General features: G+C 42.6%; 2 protein-coding genes across 5 annotated transcripts in view; one reads left to right on the top strand and one right to left on the bottom strand.

Moving 5' to 3' along the window:
- The window catches only part of LOC115043988 (butyrophilin-like protein 1), a 34,630-nt gene extending 26,299 nt beyond the window's left edge, over positions 1-8,331 (top strand). The window contains exons 6-8 of one of the 4 annotated variants that reach the window (XM_029502796.1): positions 5,521-5,653; positions 7,018-7,296; positions 8,227-8,331. In XM_029502796.1, coding sequence (XP_029358656.1) covers positions 5,521-5,653; positions 7,018-7,296; positions 8,227-8,306 — 492 coding nt within the window. In that variant the 3' untranslated portion in view covers positions 8,307-8,331. Of the gene's footprint in view, positions 1-5,374; positions 5,654-7,017; positions 7,297-7,893 lie in introns of all 4 variants that reach the window. The other 3 variants (XM_029502797.1, XM_029502799.1, XM_029502798.1) reach the window with 3 other exon arrangements.
- A 1,664-nt stretch (positions 8,332-9,995) lies between these two features.
- LOC115043987 (V-set domain containing T-cell activation inhibitor 1-like) lies at positions 9,996-19,142 on the bottom strand. The gene is made up of 6 exons (XM_029502794.1): positions 19,056-19,142; positions 16,832-17,146; positions 14,379-14,657; positions 12,599-12,877; positions 11,851-11,952; positions 9,996-11,336 (listed from the first exon to the last, which is right to left on the bottom strand). The coding sequence occupies exons 1-6, from the start codon at positions 19,120-19,122 to the stop codon at positions 11,305-11,307; spliced, it is 1,074 nt and encodes a 357-aa protein (XP_029358654.1). The 5' UTR covers positions 19,123-19,142; the 3' UTR covers positions 9,996-11,304.
- Between the last annotated feature and the right edge of the window lie 710 nt (positions 19,143-19,852).

Below are 19,852 nucleotides of genomic sequence, written 5' to 3' on the forward strand. Positions count from 1 at the left end.
CCTTCTTGGAGTTTCAGGAACACTTCCATAAGTTTGTTAAAACCATCATCCCCTGTGGAAAAAAGCACATCATACTGACTTACCAAAAACTAAACAAGGCCTGTGAAAACTTACCAGGTGTTCACAACATGACGTGACAAACTACATAAGTATGAGTCAAATATGGACATTAAGAAACTTATGTCTTTGAAAAAGAAATGGAAATGCTAAGTAGAACTGCACAATTTCAACTTGCCACAGACAGTAAACTTTATGGATTAGCTAAATTCGTTTTACTCATCCAAAAATGTGACTCTTTGCCCTCCAAGTCCTGAAGAAAGAAGCTCCTCTTTAAGCCAGACATCAGACTTCGGTTTGTGTTGGTGGTCTCTCTTGTTCCTTCTGGCTCAGAGAGTTTTGATACTTCAGCTACAAGACAGAAAAATATCACAAATCAATCAGCTAAAGCAGCTAGTCTCTGGGACAGGTCCGCTTCTCTCCGCAGCTCCGGGGAACTTCTCAGCATTTTGTCCGACTCTGCCACTCGCGGGACGGAACGATTGAATGATTATTATTGACCCAGTTCGGCAGTCTGTGCGGACCTTTGTGCTGTTGTGTACCGGAGTGTGTTCTCCAGCTCTGCGTCGATCCGTGATCTGGATTCGATCTGTTTTGACTTGATGCTCTGGGTAACCAATCAGGCGTTAGTCCCGCCCACTGACTTTGATGGGTGAGTTTGACAGATTAAATTAATTAATGAAACACTGCATCACAGGACCACGAAATGATTAATTAAATACTGAAATAATTATGTGTTTTTACATAAAATCAATCGGTATTTCAATTAATAAATAACACATTTAAGTATTTAATTAATGATTTTTTTATTTAATGATGTATTTATTTATTTCACAGTGGCACAAAAACTCCTCCACACTTTTGGCTCTCTGAAGACAGGTACATGCAATGTACCACTCTGACCGGAAGGTGTCAGTGTGAGTCCATTAATCACCACAACAAAACACAACATGACGTAGAACTGGCGCCACCTGCTGTCCGCTCTCTGACTCTGATTTCAGCTGATTCATCCGTCTGATTGAATTGACATGAGTTGTTGGTCCAACAGTCCAAATCCTTTTTGTGTTGTTTCAGTTAAATGATGAGTTTCTCTCACAGCAGAAGTAAAGTCAGGATTGTGTTTTGTCTGTCCGGACCGACCCGGTTCTGCGGTCTTCGGTCCGTCCAGGACAGGCTTTTATTGTGAAGGCCGTGCAGAAGGTGTGTGATCAGCCAATCAGAGTGTGAGGAGGCTGCAGCTCGGTCCTCCAGATGTTCCTGATGTGGGCCGGTGACTGTAGTGGAGAGCCGGACCGCCATGGAGCTGCTTCCGGTGTGTCTCTGGGTCCTGATCTGGTCCGGATCAACGTCAGCTGCTGAAGCCGGTGAGAACCATCAGGGACAGCTGACGTCAGCACCGGCACCTGTGACGATGCTGTTCAACGGCCGGTGACGTCATTGAATGACATCATCTGTTGATGTCAGCCGTTAACAGAGCTGCTCCGGTCAAGAGGAGGTTTGGGACGTTATGACGACACAGGACACGTGTAGATGAGTGTGTGTGTGTGTGAGTCTGTCTGTGTGTGTGTGTGTGTGTGTGTGTGTGAGTGTGAGTGTGAGTCTGTCTGTGTGTCTGTCTGTCTCTGTGTGTGTGTGTGTGTGTCTGTCTGTCTGTCTGTCTTGGTTCAGGCTGTTGTGTGTGTCTGTGTGTGTGTCTCCATCCTCTCCAGATCACAGATGTTGTAGATTCTGATTTGATTCTGTTGTTGTTCTCTTTTTCTCTGATCAAATCTAAAGTGAGTTCATTTGTGTTGTTGTGTTGTTGTGTAGTTGTGTAGTTGTGATGAACTCCGTCACAGCAGCAGGTGCTCAGGTGGTTCATTGGTTATTGACTGATTGTCATCATGAACATTCAGCTCAGGTGATGTTCAGGAATATTGGACCTCCTCCACCTTTCCGTGGTAACACTCCCTCCTTCTCAGGAAAATGAGGGTGGAGATGTTGTTCCTGATGATTGTTGTGGAACAGTGAAACCTGTTAGTTCAGTTCTCAACTGTTTCTGAGGACACGCTTTGTTTTATCTCGTCTACAGGAGCCTGGAGGGGTCAGCTGAGTTTGTATCAGGGCGGCCTTCATGAATGAAGCAGTCAGGAGTCGGTTTATTAGGAACACCCAGATCAAAGAGATTCAGTCTGAATCAGCAGTCATGAAGGTTACACTGTTCAGTTTGTGTGGATCAGGTGTCGTCTCACCTGTGTGATGGTTGGTAGGATGTAGTTTGTGTTGTTCAGTCTGCCCTCGTTGATCTGGATCAGAAGGTGTCACATTCTTCCTCCTTTCCTTCCTGACTGACTGACAGCTTCCTTCATTGTGTAACTTCTGGCTGGTTTCTCTGCTGAAATATAAAACCTGCAGAATCTGAACCAGAATGAAATAAAAAGCACAGACGGCTTTGATTTAATGTTCATATCCATGTTGGAGCCGGAGCTCTGAATGAATATGAACATAAACTGACTGCAGATTCACCTCATTGTCTTCAACATATCAGTGTTTAATCATCATAATGATGGATTTACTTTAAAACAAATCAGAACAAACAGAAACAGCAAAATCCTGAAAACAGACAAACAGCTTCGTCCTCAATAATATTAATCAGGATAATAAATTCAGAAACGTTATTATGCTGTCAAAGTGGCACTAAAACATTTCCTGGTCTGTTTGTCTTCAGCTCCGTCAGGTCTGGACATGAAACTGTCTGTCAGTGGCTGATTGGTGATGACATCACTTCCTGTAGCAGACGCCATCTTGTGTCCATGTTAATAACAGCCTGTAAATTCCTCCATCCCATGGACTTCACTGGTGGTTAATATTTGTTGTTGCAGCAGCTCAGCAGTTAGATTGTGTTACCTGTTCACAGTGAACACGGCAGCTGATTGTGTTGTTTTCCTGTCGAACACACACAAACACACAGATACGTTGATTTTTGTGTCTTTAGTGAATAAATGTGGTTGTCTGTATTTAATGTTGTGGCCTCAACACTGTAAATGTTGTTGTCATGACCTGATTTTACTCGTTCAGTTCTTTAAGATGTTTTATAAGAAAATAAACCATCAGCCTCCACAACACTTTGACTTCAGGACAAAAATCACAACACAACTGAGGTGTGGAGTCTGTGATTATATTTCTAAATAACACAATAATTAAAATCTGTTTTGTCTTCCAGGACCAGAGATCACAGTGATAGAAGGACGTGATGTGACTTTACCCTGTTCCATCTCAGAGGATATTACAGCTGAGAGGTTTGACTGGAGGGCTGACGGTCAGAAGGAGGTTTATGTGTATGAAGGTGGTCTTTCTTCCAGTAAAGATCTATCAGGTCAACATGAGCAGTTCAAAGGTCGTGTCTCACATTTTCCTGGAGGACTGAAGGACGGAAACGCCTCCATAAAGATCAGCAACACGAAGGTGTCTGACAGTGGAAAGTACAGCTGTGAATTTAGACGTACAAATCAGAAACAGCACGTGAAGCTTCTTGTTGGTGAGTGTTTCCATAAAAGCAGATGTTGTTAAAGTCTGTGTCTTTATCAGCGTTCACACCGTCTTTATGTTTGTTATCTGTCTGTTGAAGGAATGAAATCACAAACTAACGTGTTTTATTTTTCCTTTTAGATGGTCCCTTAACCTCTTATGGCTCATTGTGGTTGTGTTCATTTCCAGCCGTTCGTTCACGCTCATCTTAAATGTTCTGCTGTTCTCAGACTATAAAGAACCGACACACGTCCTCAGCATCACTGCAAAGAACACACTGAGCTGTCTGATGTTGTGTTAGTCTCATTTCTACCACAAACACAGATGTGTTGGTTCAGGAGCAGACACACAATCATCTGAAAACCTGCTGCTTTTCATATTTTTATTACACATTCAAAGTTCAGTAAGTTGGCTATAATTTGGACTATCAGGCTGAAATTTACAGGAAGTGTTCGTCAGCTGGCGTCCAACATCTGTACCAAATGTCATGTTGATAGACTGAAGTGTCTCTGAGATATTTCCCAAAGTGCAGCACAGATCATCTCCATCAGAGGACTACAGAGCTTTAGAAAAGCTCTCCAGAGCTCCAAATAAAGAAGAGAAAAGTGTTGAGTGGCTCTAAAAGTGTCCCTGAATGTTAAAGCCGACTAAAAGAAGCTGCACTTCATGTTCACATCCACATTTCCATCTTTAGTTTATTCAATCTGCTCTCTGTGGCCCGATAAGGACTTCCTCTGTTCTGTGGGCGGGCCTCCGCCGCAGGAAGTCCGGCTACGCTAACTTCCATATATGGGCAGGCAGCTCTTTTTACCGCCGACACGCTCTGACTTTTTTCACGGAGCTCACTTCCTATTGGGCGGAAGCAGCTGTCCATCAAAGTCATGAGGGGCCGCCGAAAGGCGCGCTCCTCTGATTGGCCGAGGAGTAAAGTGTTCGTTAGTGACGTCAGTGTAGGTGCTGTAAAGGTGCTGATTGGTTTGATTTGTTGCTAGGCGGGTCCTGATGTCAGAGACCTTGAAGCTCATTGGTCAGTTATTCGGTCCAAAGTGAAAATTGACAGAAATGCAGATGAAGCGGAAGTTTGAAGAGCAGCGTTCAAACTAAAGGCGGGAATTCATTCACTTTAATTTGGCTCGTTTTTACATCCACTGGATTTAAAACCAGCTGGATTCAATCTGCGGCTTCTTCTTCTTTAAATCGAGCCCACTTCGTCTTTAAAAGTCTCTTTTTGGACCAATAAACCGATTTTAACGGCGGCGACAAAAGTTAGCAAGCTAGTTTCTGCCGGCTGACTGCCGTAAAGTGAGACGTTCCTGTTCGAACGTCGTAAATCCGCCGTGAAGATCGTTAAGGGCGATGAAAAAACGAACATCTGAGCTTTCAGATGAGATATAACGTGTTTATATGAACATTTGGCTCCATGTGGAAATATGTAGTCAATGTATTTATGGACTTTTCCACATTCATGTCGGGTCGTATGCAACCTCTGAGCCACAAAAGGTTAAAAGACAGAAGTGACGAAAACATCCCAGGTGAGTCGTGATTCTGATGACGTCAGTCGTCCTGTCCATCACCTGGTGGAGACATTTCACCTGTTCACTACAGTTCATCTTTATCCCACTCAGTCTGCAGAGTTTGTTCAGTTTGTGTGGACTGTCAGAAAAGAGTTCAGAAATCAGAAATCACAACAGAGAGGCTGAACAACAACAACCTGCTGTTATTTGGAAAACTTTGTCAAAGTTCTCCATAAATTATTATAATGATATAATATAATATAAATAATACTTAAAATTATTTCTGATGTTCACAGGTGCCGCTCTCAGACCTTTCATCAGGACACTTGGTGAATCTCAGGATGGAGTTCAGCTTCAGTGTGAAGTTCTTGGAGCTTCACCCAAACCTGAAGTCCAGTGGAAGGACAGAGAAGGAAACATCCTCCCTGCTGAAGAACCAAAGATCTCTGAAAGAGGAGGAAGCTACGACATCACCCTCCAAATTAAAGTGACCAAGACCGGCTACTATCGCTGTGTATCTACACAGGAGACCGTCAGACATCAGACTGAGGCTGAGACCTACGTTCCTGTTCGTGGTGAGTTTATTGTTCCTGTTTTTGCATTGAACTTCATCTGACCACAAGAAAAAAAAAATTAATCTTCAGTCAGCTGGATCTCCATGTTGGAAGTTGGAAGGAAGTCTCTCCAGATAACAACAAAGTTATTAACTCCACAGATCTGAGGTCTTAAAGTCACAGCAGACTTTATTCCTCCGTTTTGTTCCAGACATCATGGTAACAAACAGAACAGGAAACAGCTGATGGAGCTGATGGAGGATCCGGAGCTGGACTCTGCTCCTCCGAACACTGGGGGGAGCTCTGGAGCACAGAGAGACTCTTTAAAGCCTCAGATCCCTGAAAGCAGCTCAGGTCTTTCTGGGTTTGGGTTCTGGTTGGTGACTTTGCTGCACTTTGATCTGGACACAGTGAACATGTCATATTTCAGACATCGGTAGCTTGAATTAACTGAGTAAAATAAAAATGTATCAGGTTTGTAAATAACAGAAGAAAACTGATCAGAAATGAGGTCATGACAAACAAACGTCACCTGCAGCAGGTAAAGACGCAGACTTCAGTGAATGGAGACACACAGATAGTCTGAAGGAGGGAGCTGATTATTAAAGAGGAAATTCAGCCTCCAACTGTTTTCTGGCTCCGTTCTGCCGTCTTCACCTTCTGTTCTTATTCTACACTCTTTTTTAACCCCCCTTCAAGTGAGAATGCTCTACTTTCTTCCTCCTTCAAAATAAAACAGTCCAGTTCAATCTGTGATCAGCTGCTGCTACAAAAGAAGAATCACAACAAACCTGATGATCAGTTTTCCTCTCACCTGTACAATCTTCTGCCGTCAGGACAAACAGCTGAGTCATCAATCCCAGCTGAACAAAGTTTGTCATGTTCAGTTTGTGTGGACTGTCAGAAAAGAGTCGGTTCAGTTCCGTGGTTCTCGCTGAGCTCAGACATAAAAACTGAACATCATCAGCATCAGAGAAGTCGACTCATCACACAACAGTTGTGTTGGATTGTGTTAGATTGTACAGGTGTACCTAATGAAGTGAACACTGAGTGTGTCAGAGACAGATCAGAGCTGATCACACACAGTGAGTCTGTTCTTTAACAGCCTGTGTCTCATATTAGATCAGTTTTATTCTCAGTTTAGTGGAATAGAAATGGAAAAGACTGGAGGATGAACTTGTTCGCAAACTCGTTCCCTCAGTTGGTGTTTAGATGATGAAGGTGGAGACGACTGTCTCCTTTATCTGCTGAACTGGGTCAGATCTGGAGACGGTGAAGGTCACAGTTTATGATTCTCATCAGACTGTCGGTGACCTCTGGGTGGACTCTGACGTCCTGTTTGACTCTTCTGTGTTTAACTTTGTCCACATTGTTCATGTTTACAGGAACAGCTCAGAAGCCAAATATTGTGACAATTGACCAGACAGATAACTGGGCTCAGCTTCAGTGTGAAGTTCTTGGAGCTTCACCCAAACCTGAAGTCCAGTGGAAGGACAGAGAAGGAAACATCCTCCCTGCTGAAGAACCAAAGATCTCTGAAAGAGGAGGAAGCTACGACATCACCCTCCAAATTAAAGTGACCAAGACCGGCTACTATCGCTGTGTATCTACACAGGAGACCATCAGACATCAGACTGAGGCTGAGACCTACATTTATCTACATGGTGAGTTTTGTCTTGTTTGTTTATCAGATTTTATATCTGTTCAGACTGAATACAAACCAAACTGGGACAAAGAATCTGAGAGTGTAAAATGTGTCTCAGTCCTCAGATGAAGGTGAAATCAGGGATTTGTTTTGTCAGGATCTTTCTCTCTTTGTTTCCCTAAAGTGATTTAGGCTGCAGGAGCTGCAGAGTTTTATTCACATGCAGCCGTTTAACAGCAGCAGAGTCATATGAATCAAACAACAAACAACACTCCCAACAGTTCCTGATCATTTCATCTGTTTCTTTCTTCAGATAGAAACTAGATCCAGACTCTGTCTCTGACTCTAGATGAGATGGGAATAATGTTGGTAGAAATGGAGCTTCCTAACACTTTGGTTCATGACCTGCTGCAGCTGGTTGTTTTGGTTGTTCAGGAGCAGAACATGTGAGAAAGTGATGTGTACGAGCTGAACTCCATGAGCAAGAGAAATAATACGAGTCAACGTGAGCCAAAGAAATCAAACGTTAATACTCAGACAGTGATTGGAGAGAAAAGGGCTCTAAGACAGCAGTTAAATGGTCTTTAAGCATCTTTGGACATTATTTCATCTTCAGTCTGAGCGGAAATGAACATCTGCAAGTGATGAAGATCAGAAGGTGGACCAGCTGAAGATTCCGTTGGACTGAAGACAGACAGGGACAGGACCGGGACCAGGACCAGGAACCGGGACCAGGACAGGACAGGCCCAGCCAGCTGTCAGCTGTGCAGCCCAGCTGGAGGAAAGAGGCCATCAGATGGATGCTGACATCTCTGAGCCTGATGACCTTCATCTGCTGATCTTTGGAGATCAGAGGAGCATCAACACACTGAAGCTGTGATGTTCAGTCTGATCAACATGATGAGACCAAACTCTGAGTCTCACATCCACGTTCTGTCCTCTCTTACAGGAAGTCTGACTGGATGGAGCGATCCTGTCTCTGTAGCTGTGACTCTCCTTGTTGTTTGTGTTGTTCTCACTGTTCTTTAAGCCGAAGATTACGTTTGTACTAAAGGTGAGTGACATGAAGTTGTTGATGATAAACACACAACTAAAGCACAAAGTGTGTGTCTGTGTCTGATGTCCAGTCAGTTGTGTTGTTGTTCCTCTCCTGGACCACAAAGCAGCTTCAACAGACCAGGATATCTTTATCTGTCTCCACTGAACCTGATAAGCTGCACTAACAAGCTGAAGAACAACTCAATAGTCAGGAGTTGAGTTCAGCATCAGTTACCATGGTGATGTTGCAGATGATACTGCTGCAGTTCAGCCTGTTCAGTTCAGCTGTGAACATTTTAACTGAAGGAATCATTTTTTTGTCTTAAATTTGTTGCTGCAGACTTTTGATGTTTGTGTTTTGTGGCAGTGTTATGTCGTCCTTCAGCTTTAAAACAGTTTTCTTCCTGTCAGTCCAGAGCGCCTGAGCTCCGACCTTCAGGAGGAGGAAGACTTCATTATGGCTTCATCCGCTCTTAGTCCACGTCCAAACCAAACAATTCTAATTCTTCAGATCAGAGTTCACTCCAGCTTCATTCATTAATTCACTGACTGATGTTTCAGCTTCATTCATGCATCTTTTCAGTCACTGAATAAATGTTGGTTGTTCCAGACTTTGTTCAGAAAGGTTCCTGAAACATTCAAAGTTAACACAACGACCTGAGTCAGACTGTAGGTGATTTTAAATATGACTGCTGGTGTCGTCATGACAACGTCTGCTTTGGGAAAGCACGTCGACGGCTGTGTCACACAAACATGGCGACTGGAGGAGGTACTGATAATGTTCAATATATCTGTTATGGACTCGATCAGATCTGTCATTATATCCATATGTGTGTAAGTTCTTCACCAACTCCAACAACCTTTCTTCAAAAAGTTTATTTTAATGATTTTTTTTTTTTAACCTACCTTCTGATGACATCAGAACATAGTTTTGAGTGACAGTGGAGCCACAAATTAAGTCAAAACAGCTTTTTCATTTAATTTCCATGACATACTTAGATTCTCACTGAAAACAATTTAAAATAAAATGTGATGTCCACAATGTAATTTGAAACATAAAATAAAGTTTATTAAGTGTTTCCTCAGTGAAACATTATTTTATGGTGAATCTCTTCTTCCTGACCAACAAACTGAAATCACCTGAACCTGCAGAAACTCAGGACGAGCTGAAGTATCCAGGAAGTAGTTTGGACCAACAGCTCAGCTGGTGTCTGACAGATGAACTCATCAGTTTGTTCCACATTTTCTTAACTCAGTGACACAAAGCTCCCAAACTACAGCTGTTGTTCTGTCCGCCATGTTGGCCAGACTCCTCCCACTGCTGTAGAGGGCGGCGCCATCTGCCGGAGCAGAAGTACGGAAGCTGAACTGTTCACAACACGTCTGAACACATGAATCAGTGTTCTAAAAAAAGATTTTATTGGACGGCGAAATATAACTATGTTATTATATTGATATTTTTCCAGTTCAGTAAAAATGCAAGCCCATAAGTATGAATACAGATAAGACACATTGAAGGTTCATTTGTTATTTTAATTAACATGTAGTTATTATAACAACAACCAAGATGAACTTATATTACCAGAATCTGATATTTTCACTGCATACAGCAATATATTCAACACAAACCTGATCCTGTTCACAGGATATTGATTTATTATTGACATCTGGAGAGAGAAAGATGAATCTGGGAATCCCAGAACTGATTTATGTTTCTAGCAGCTGAATTCACAGGTTAGTATCAGAGGTTTAAATATCAGGTTCACCTCGAACTGATGGAACTCTTTATCCATACAATCATCAATAAATGATAAAAGGACAGAAATCTACTGTAACAGATGGGGGTTCTCCTTTGTTATGTGGAGGGCAGCAGGAAGGAGAGTTACAGAAAGCTTTTTGTGGCCGATGCTTCACCTCTGGTTCTCAGTTTTGGGTAACCAAGGCAGCACCAGTCATTCAGGCCACCTCCCAGTTAAAGCCCCTCCTTTTCACCTCATACAGGTCAAAGTTATAACTCGACCAGACAGCCAGCTTCAGTGTAACAAACAGCTCATGATGATGATCACAAACGTCTGATGCTTCAATCAAACCAAACAGTTCTGCTGTCTAAATGTTTCAACACAGACAAACAAAAGTCTTCATGAAGACTTCATGTGTTGAACTTAAAAAGTCCGGAGTCAACTCACCAACAGATCATCATGAAAGAACCTGAAACAGAATGAGGAGTAAAGTGGAGCGGAGTGGAGCAGCATCACAAACTCAGCGTCTTTGGTTCGAATCCTGACAGTCCTTTCCTGAAATTAAAGAAACAATAAATCTAAAGTCAGATTTATTTAAAACTGATCCAAACCAAAGATTCATTTCTTTGGCTGTCAGGTTGTTTTCACGTTTAAGTCCATGATTGAAGACTAAATCAAGGAACCACACTGTTCATCTGTTTTCTATTTTTGATCTCAGTGTGAAAAAAAAAAAAAAAAAACAAAAAGCAAAAGATGTGTTTTTTTCCATCTCAAATAAATAAACAGATAATAATAATAATAATAATGATGTTTCCATTTTCTGGTTTAGTATTCCAGGTCAGGTCATTTAAAGAACACAGTTTACAGCTACAGCTCCTGATCATCCTCTTAATCCTTCTTTTTCAGGGGAGCCTGATGGACCTGAAAACGCCATACAAAGTCAGACTTCCACCACGTTCTGATCTCCGAGGCAGAGAAGCTAAATGTTCAGAACATCAGACAGGTTACATCGTGATTAGACGTTGGTTATGATTTCAAACTTGATTGAAGGAAGAACCTCCATCTTCTCATCATTTAGTGTCAATGTTGATTTCTGGTTGGTCTCCTGGCTGACGGAGTCCTCTGGACCCAATACTGGACGAGCTGCGTTACACTGACCTGTGGAGAATATCCACGATTCTAAAACTCAGTGAGTCAAACAAAACAGACACACAGCAGCAGTAACACAAACAGGTGGAGGCAGCTGAAGGTTACAGGACTTCTTTCTGGGAGTCTGATGGACCTGAAGGAGGGAAAACAAAGTTAGAATCCAGAAAATCCCAGCTGAGCAGAGTCCTGGACCACGAAGCAGGATCTGAGGTTATGGAGGGAACTTCAGGTTTAACTCTGGTTTTCAGTCGGGGTAAATCACCATGGTAACTGATGCTGAACTCCTGACTATGATGATGAGTCTGATCAGCTGGAAATAATGTCCAGTGTTTCTCTGATCGGTCAGAGTTCATCTTGTTAAATGTCACAGGTGTCACAGTTTGTTCTCAGCTCATGTTCAGTCTTTCACATGAAGCCGCTCGTACCTGGACAGGTGAACTCAGGGTTAACTCAACTAGTTGATCTTCAGCTTGTTAGTGCAGCTTATCAGGTTCAGTGGAGACAGATAACAAAGATATCCTGGTCTGTTGAAGCTGCTTCGTGGTCCAGGAGAGGAACAACAACACAACTGACTCTGGACATCAGACACAGACACACACTTTGTGCTTTAGTTGTGTGTTCATCATCAACAACTTAGTGTCACTCACCTTTAGTACAAATGTAACCTCTGAGTCTAAGAACAGCAACAACAACAACACCGAAAAAGAGACTCCCAAAAACCGCAGCAACAATCCATCCAGTCAGACTTCCTGTAAGAGAGGACAGAACGTGGATGTGAGACTCAGAGTTTGGTCTCATCATGTTGATCAGACGGAACATCACAGCTTCACAAAGAGAACAGCTCAGTGTGATCAGATGAAAACACTACTGGGACTGTCTGAGTATTAACGTTTGATTTCTTTGGCTCACGTTGACTCGTATTATTTCTCTTGCTCATGGAGTTCAGCTCGTACACATCACATTCTCACATGTTCTGCTCCTGAACAACCAAAACAACCAGCTGCAGCAGGTCATGAACCAAAGTGTTAGGAAGCTCCATTTCTACCAACATTATTCCCATCTCATCTAGAGTCAGAGACAGAGTCTGGATCTAGTTTCTATCTGAAGAAAGAAACAGATGAAATGATCAGGAACTGTTGGGAGTGTTGTTTGTTGTTTGATTCATATGACTCTGCTGCTGTTAAACGGCTGCATGTGAATAAAACTCTGCAGCTCCTGCAGCCTAAATCACTTTAGGGAAACAAAGAGAGAAAGATCCTGACAAAACAAATCCCTGATTTCACCTTCATCTGAGGACTGAGACACATTTTACACTCTCAGATTCTTTGTCCCAGTTTGGTTTGTATTCAGTCTGAACAGATATAAAATCTGATAAACAAACAAGACAAAACTCACCATGTAGATAAATGTAGGTCTCAGCCTCAGTCTGATGTCTGATGGTCTCCTGTGTAGATACACAGCGATAGTAGCCGGTCTTGGTCACTTTAATTTGGAGGGTGATGTCGTAGCTTCCTCCTCTTTCAGAGATCTTTGGTTCTTCAGCAGGGAGGATGTTTCCTTCTCTGTCCTTCCACTGGACTTCAGGTTTGGGTGAAGCTCCAAGAACTTCACACTGAAGCTGAGCCCAGTTATCTGTCTGGTCAATTGTCACAATATTTGGCTTCTGAGCTGTTCCTGTAAACATGAACAATGTGGACAAAGTTAAACACAGAAGAGTCAAACAGGACGTCAGAGTCCACCCAGAGGTCACCGACAGTCTGATGAGAATCATAAACTGTGACCTTCACCGTCTCCAGATCTGACCCAGTTCAGCAGATAAAGGAGACAGTCGTCTCCACCTTCATCATCTAAACACCAACTGAGGGAACGAGTTTGCGAACAAGTTCATCCTCCAGTCTTTTCCATTTCTATTCCACTAAACTGAGAATAAAACTGATCTAATATGAGACACAGGCTGTTAAAGAACAGACTCACTGTGTGTGATCAGCTCTGATCTGTCTCTGACACACTCAGTGTTCACTTCATTAGGTACACCTGTACAATCTAACACAATCCAACACAACTGTTGTGTGATGAGTCGACTTCTCTGATGCTGATGATGTTCAGTTTTTATGTCTGAGCTCAGCGAGAACCACGGAACTGAACCGACTCTTTTCTGACAGTCCACACAAACTGAACATGACAAACTTTGTTCAGCTGGGATTGATGACTCAGCTGTTTGTCCTGACGGCAGAAGATTGTACAGGTGAGAGGAAAACTGATCATCAGGTTTGTTGTGATTCTTCTTTTGTAGCAGCAGCTGATCACAGATTGAACTGGACTGTTTTATTTTGAAGGAGGAAGAAAGTAGAGCATTCTCACTTGAAGGGTGGTTAAAAAAGAGTGTAGAATAAGAACAGAAGGTGAAGACGGCAGAACGGAGCCAGAAAACAGTTGGAGGCTGAATTTCCTCTTTAATAATCAGCTCCCTCCTTCAGACTATCTGTGTGTCTCCATTCACTGAAGTCTGCGTCTTTACCTGCTGCAGGTGACGTTTGTTTGTCATGACCTCATTTCTGATCAGTTTTCTTCTGTTATTTACAAACCTGATACATTTTTATTTTACTCAGTTAATTCAAGCTACCGATGTCTGAAATATGACATGTTCACTGTGTCCAGATCAAAGTGCAGCAAAGTCACCAACCAGAACCCAAACCCAGAAAGACCTGAGCTGCTTTCAGGGATCTGAGGCTTTAAAGAGTCTCTCTGTGCTCCAGAGCTCCCCCCAGTGTTCGGAGGAGCAGAGTCCAGCTCCGGATCCTCCATCAGCTCCATCAGCTGTTTCCTGTTCTGTTTGTTACCATGATGTCTGGAACAAAACGGACTTTAAGACCTCAGATCTGAGGAGTTTATGTGATGGAAGCAGTTTCTCTGTTGTTATCTGGAGACACTTCCTGCTTCCAACACAGAGATCCAGCTGACTGAACATGAGTTTTTATTTCTGTGGTCACATGATGTTGATGGTGTGTAGAACCTGATTGTTCTCTGTGGATCTTGTACATTTTGATTCCTGTAGACTTCATTTAAAGCCAGATGTTCCTAAATCTGCCAATAAACTGATGAAAGACGTTCTGCCTCCTCTGTCTGATCAATAACTTATTTATTTTAATTATTTACAGATTAAAATAACACTCACCGCTGATAAGAACAAAGATCTTAGCATCGATCTGATGTCTGATGGTCTCCTGTGTAGAGACACAGCGGTAGTAGTCGGTCTTGGTCACAGTAGTTTGGAGGATAATGTTGTATTTTCCTTCAGTTTTTGTGACATCTGGTTTCTCAGCAGGAATGATGTTTCCAGCACTGTCCTTCCACTGGACCTCAGGTTCTGGAAAAGCTCCATAAACTTTACACTGAAGAAGAGCCAAGTCTTTGGTTTGATTAAGGATTGTGACTGACGGCTCTGGAGCTGCACCTGAAAATGTAGAATAAACAACGACAACATTAGAAATGTAACACTGACATTCACCCATTCTCAGTTTGTAGAAGTGAATTACAGACTTTTTAAAGATAAACAGACAACCAGAAGCTGTGAAGCACAAATGAAGCATTTATCAGTTAAATCTCAGCTGTTCATCTGTACATCATAATTCAAACACTGTGAATTCACAGAAAAACTCAGAATTAATGAAGTTATCACTGAAGGAGATTGAAGTTGTCTTTGATTGTTCAGTTTGTCTGTTCTGTGAGTTATCAGGTCTAAATGAAGTCGGGGAGAACTGCAGGTTATTTAATCGTCCTGTCAGACAGAAAACCTCCATCATTAGCTGATCTTTAGTTTATAAAATTCTTCTTTATAAAGACGCCGATTCAACTAGTTGGACTACTTTTTGATATTTTCACTAAACTACAAACAATTATGGTCCAAAAATGAACCAGATGAAATAAAGTGACATGAATCAGTGAAGGATTAAATGCTAGAAAGCTCTGAGCTCACTGAACCATCAGGACTCTGTAAACTGATCAGCTGCAGACTGAGTGGGATAAAGATGAACTGTAGTGAACAGGTGAAATGTCTCCACCAGGTGATGGACAGGACGACTGACGTCATCAGAATCACGACTCACCTGAGATGTTTTCGTCACTTCTGTCTTTTAACCTTTTGTGGCTCAGAGGTTGCATACGACCCGGCATGAATGTGGAAAAGTCCATAAATACATTGACTACATATTTCCACATGGAGCCAAATGTTCATATAAACACGTTATATCTCATCTGAAAGCTCAGATGTTCGTTTTTTCATCGCCCTTAACGATCTTCACGGCGGATTTACGACGTTCGAACAGGAACGTCTCACTTTACGGCAGTCAGCCGGCAGAAACTAGCTTGCTAACTTGTGTCGCCGCCGTTAAAATCGGTTTATTGGTCCAAAAAGAGACTTTTAAAGACGAAGTGGGCTCGATTTAAAGAAGAAGAAGCCGCAGATTGAATCCAGCTGGTTTTAAATCCAGTGGATGTAAAAACGAGTCAAATTAAAGTGAATGAATTCCCGCCTTTAGTTTGAACGCTGCTCTTCAAACTTCCGCTTCATCTGCATTTCTGTCAATTTTCACTTTGGACCGAATAACTGACCAATGAGCTTCAAGGTCTCTGACATCAGGACCCGCCTAGCAACAAATCAAACCAATCAGCACCTTTACAGCACCTACACTGACGTCACTAACGAACACTTTACTCCTCGGCCAATCAGAGGAGCGCGCCTTTCGGCGGCCCCTCATGACTTTGATGGACAGCTGCTTCCGCCCAATAGGAAGTGAGCTCCGTGAAAAAAGTCAGAGCGTGTCGGCGGTAAAAAGAGCTGCCTGCCCATATATGGAAGTTAGCGTAGCCGGACTTCCTGTGGCGGAGGCCCGCCCACAGAACAGAGGAAGTCCTTATCGGGCCACAGAGAGCAGATTGAATAAACTAAAGATGGAAATGTGGATGTGAACATGAAGTGCAGCTTCTTTTAGTCGGCTTTAACATTCAGGGACACTTTTAGAGCCACTCAACACTTTTCTCTTCTTTATTTGGAGCTCTGGAGAGCTTTTCTAAAGCTCTGTAGTCCTCTGATGGAGATGATCTGTGCTGCACTTTGGGAAATATCTCAGAGACACTTCAGTCTATCAACATGACATTTGGTACAGATGTTGGACGCCAGCTGACGGACACTTCCTGTAAATTTCAGCCTGATAGTCCAAATTATAGCCAACTTACTGAACTTTGAATGTGTAATAAAAATATGAAAAGCAGCAGGTTTTCAGATGATTGTGTGTCTGCTCCTGAACCAACACATCTGTGTTTGTGGTAGAAATGAGACTAACACAACATCAGACAGCTCAGTGTGTTCTTTGCAGTGATGCTGAGGACGTGTGTCGGTTCTTTATAGTCTGAGAACAGCAGAACATTTAAGATGAGCGTGAACGAACGGCTGGAAATGAACACAACCACAATGAGCCATAAGAGGTTAAGGGACCATCTAAAAGGAAAAATAAAACACGTTAGTTTGTGATTTCATTCCGTCAACAGACAGATAACAAACATAAAGACGGTGTGAACGCTGATAAAGACACAGACTTTAACAACATCTGCTTTTATGGAAACACTCACCAACAAGAAGCTTCACGTGCTGTTTCTGATTTGTACGTCTAAATTCACAGCTGTACTTTCCACTGTCAGACACCTTCATGTTGCTGATCTTTATGGAGGCGTTTCCGTCCTTCAGTCCTCCAGGAAAATGTGAGACACGACCTTTGAACTGCTCATGTTGACCTGATAGATCTTTACTGGAAGAAAGACCACCTTCATACACATAAACCTCCTTCTGACCGTCAGCCCTCCAGTCAAACCTCTCAGCTGTAATATCCTCTGAGATGGAACAGGGTAAAGTCACATCATGTCCTTCTATCACTGTGATCTCTGGTCCTGGAAGACAAAACAGATTTTAATTATTGTGTTATTTAGAAATATAATCACAGACCTCAGTTGTGTTGTGATTTTTGTCCTGAAGTCAAAGTGTTGTGGAGGCTGATGGTTTATTTTCTTATAAAACATCTTAAAGAACTGAACGAGTAAAATCAGGTCATGACAACAACATTTACAGTGTTGAGGCCACAACATTAAATACAGACAACCACATTTATTCACTAAAGACACAAAAATCAACGTATCTGTGTGTTTGTGTGTGTTCGACAGGAAAACAACACAATCAGCTGCCGTGTTCACTGTGAACAGGTAACACAATCTAACTGCTGAGCTGCTGCAACAACAAATATTAACCACCAGTGAAGTCCATGGGATGGAGGAATTTACAGGCTGTTATTAACATGGACACAAGATGGCGTCTGCTACAGGAAGTGATGTCATCACCAATCAGCCACTGACAGACAGTTTCATGTCCAGACCTGACGGAGCTGAAGACAAACAGACCAGGAAATGTTTTAGTGCCACTTTGACAGCATAATAACGTTTCTGAATTTATTATCCTGATTAATATTATTGAGGACGAAGCTGTTTGTCTGTTTTCAGGATTTTGCTGTTTCTGTTTGTTCTGATTTGTTTTAAAGTAAATCCATCATTATGATGATTAAACACTGATATGTTGAAGACAATGAGGTGAATCTGCAGTCAGTTTATGTTCATATTCATTCAGAGCTCCGGCTCCAACATGGATATGAACATTAAATCAAAGCCGTCTGTGCTTTTTATTTCATTCTGGTTCAGATTCTGCAGGTTTTATATTTCAGCAGAGAAACCAGCCAGAAGTTACACAATGAAGGAAGCTGTCAGTCAGTCAGGAAGGAAAGGAGAAAGAATGTGACACCTTCTGATCCAGATCAACGAGGGCAGACTGAACAACACAAACTACATCCTACCAACCATCACACAGGTGAGACGACACCTGATCCACACAAACTGAACAGTGTAACCTTCATGACTGCTGATTCAGACTGAATCTCTTTGATCTGGGTGTTCCTAATAAACCGACTCCTGACTGCTTCATTCATGAAGGCCGCCCTGATACAAACTCAGCTGACCCCTCCAGGCTCCTGTAGACGAGATAAAACAAAGCGTGTCCTCAGAAACAGTTGAGAACTGAACTAACAGGTTTCACTGTTCCACAACAATCATCAGGAACAACATCTCCACCCTCATTTTCCTGAGAAGGAGGGAGTGTTACCACGGAAAGGTGGAGGAGGTCCAATATTCCTGAACATCACCTGAGCTGAATGTTCATGATGACAATCAGTCAATAACCAATGAACCACCTGAGCACCTGCTGCTGTGACGGAGTTCATCACAACTACACAACAACACAAATGAACTCACTTTAGATTTGATCAGAAAAAAGAGAACAACAACAGAATAAAATCAGAATCTACAACATCTGTGATCTGGAGAGGATGGAGACACACACACAGACACACACAACGGCCTGAACCGACACACACAGACACACACAACGGCCTGAACCAACACACACCGACACACACAATGGCCTGAAACGACACACACAACAGCCCGACACACACAGACACACACAATGGCCTGAAACGACACACACAACGGCCCGACACACACAGACACGCACAGACACACACAACGGCCTGAACCAACACACACAGACACACACACACACAGACAGAGACACGCACACGCACAGCGGCCTGAACCAACACAAACAGACACACAGACTCACAAACTCATCTACACTTGTCCTGTGTCGTCATAACGTCCCAAACCTCCTCTGGACCGGAGCAGCTCTGTTAACGGCTGTTATTAACGGATGATGTCATTCAATGACGTCACGTCAGCTGTCCCTGATGGTTCTCACCGGCTTCAGCAGCTGACGTTGATCCGGACCAGATCAGGACCCAGAGACACACCGGAAGCAGCTCCATGGCGGTCCGACTCTCCACTACAGTCCAATTCAATCAGACTGATGAATCAGCTGAAATCAGAGTCAGAGAGCGGACAGCAGGTGGCGCCAGTTCTACGTCATGTTGTGCAGCTGTGACGTAAATCTGACTGATCCACCTTCCGTTAAAGCTCTGTATGTAGGTGTGTGACTGATGTCAAAGGAAAACAGCTGTCTGAACATCTTTTTGGTATCAGAGAGGTATTTTTCTCTGAATAAAGCTCCATGTTGAACCCATCACAGAGGACTGAGACATACTGAGATCTCCTCTTTTATTTTTGAAATTCAGCGTTTTTTTCACTTCCGTTTCCAGCACCTTTCTACAGGTAGGAAGTTACAGCATTTTCAAATTAAAACGTAAGGGCTATTTATGTGCAGTGTTCTCCAGAAAACACCGTCTTTATGTAGAACTGTTACTGAACTAAAAATGATTTCTGAGTTCTGTCCATCCACAGCGGGGATACTGGTGAGGCTAAATAACCTCAAAGGAAATGACCGCTTTCTAATTACTTCACCTGTTTCTCATAATCAGTTGCTCCTTATTTCACAGACTAAATGGACCTCAGATCATCAGTGATGTCTTTCACTGTAAAAATGTCCCGACTGGATCAGGACATGTCACATGTAGGGCTGCAGACCAGAATGTTTCCAGACAATCAGTCATAACTCCCTGAAGACTAAACTGACTTTCACACGTTTTTTGTTGTTGTTTT

This window comes from Echeneis naucrates, chromosome 5, assembly GCF_900963305.1.
Source record: "Echeneis naucrates chromosome 5, fEcheNa1.1, whole genome shotgun sequence".
Taxonomy (NCBI): domain Eukaryota; kingdom Metazoa; phylum Chordata; class Actinopteri; order Carangiformes; family Echeneidae; genus Echeneis; species Echeneis naucrates.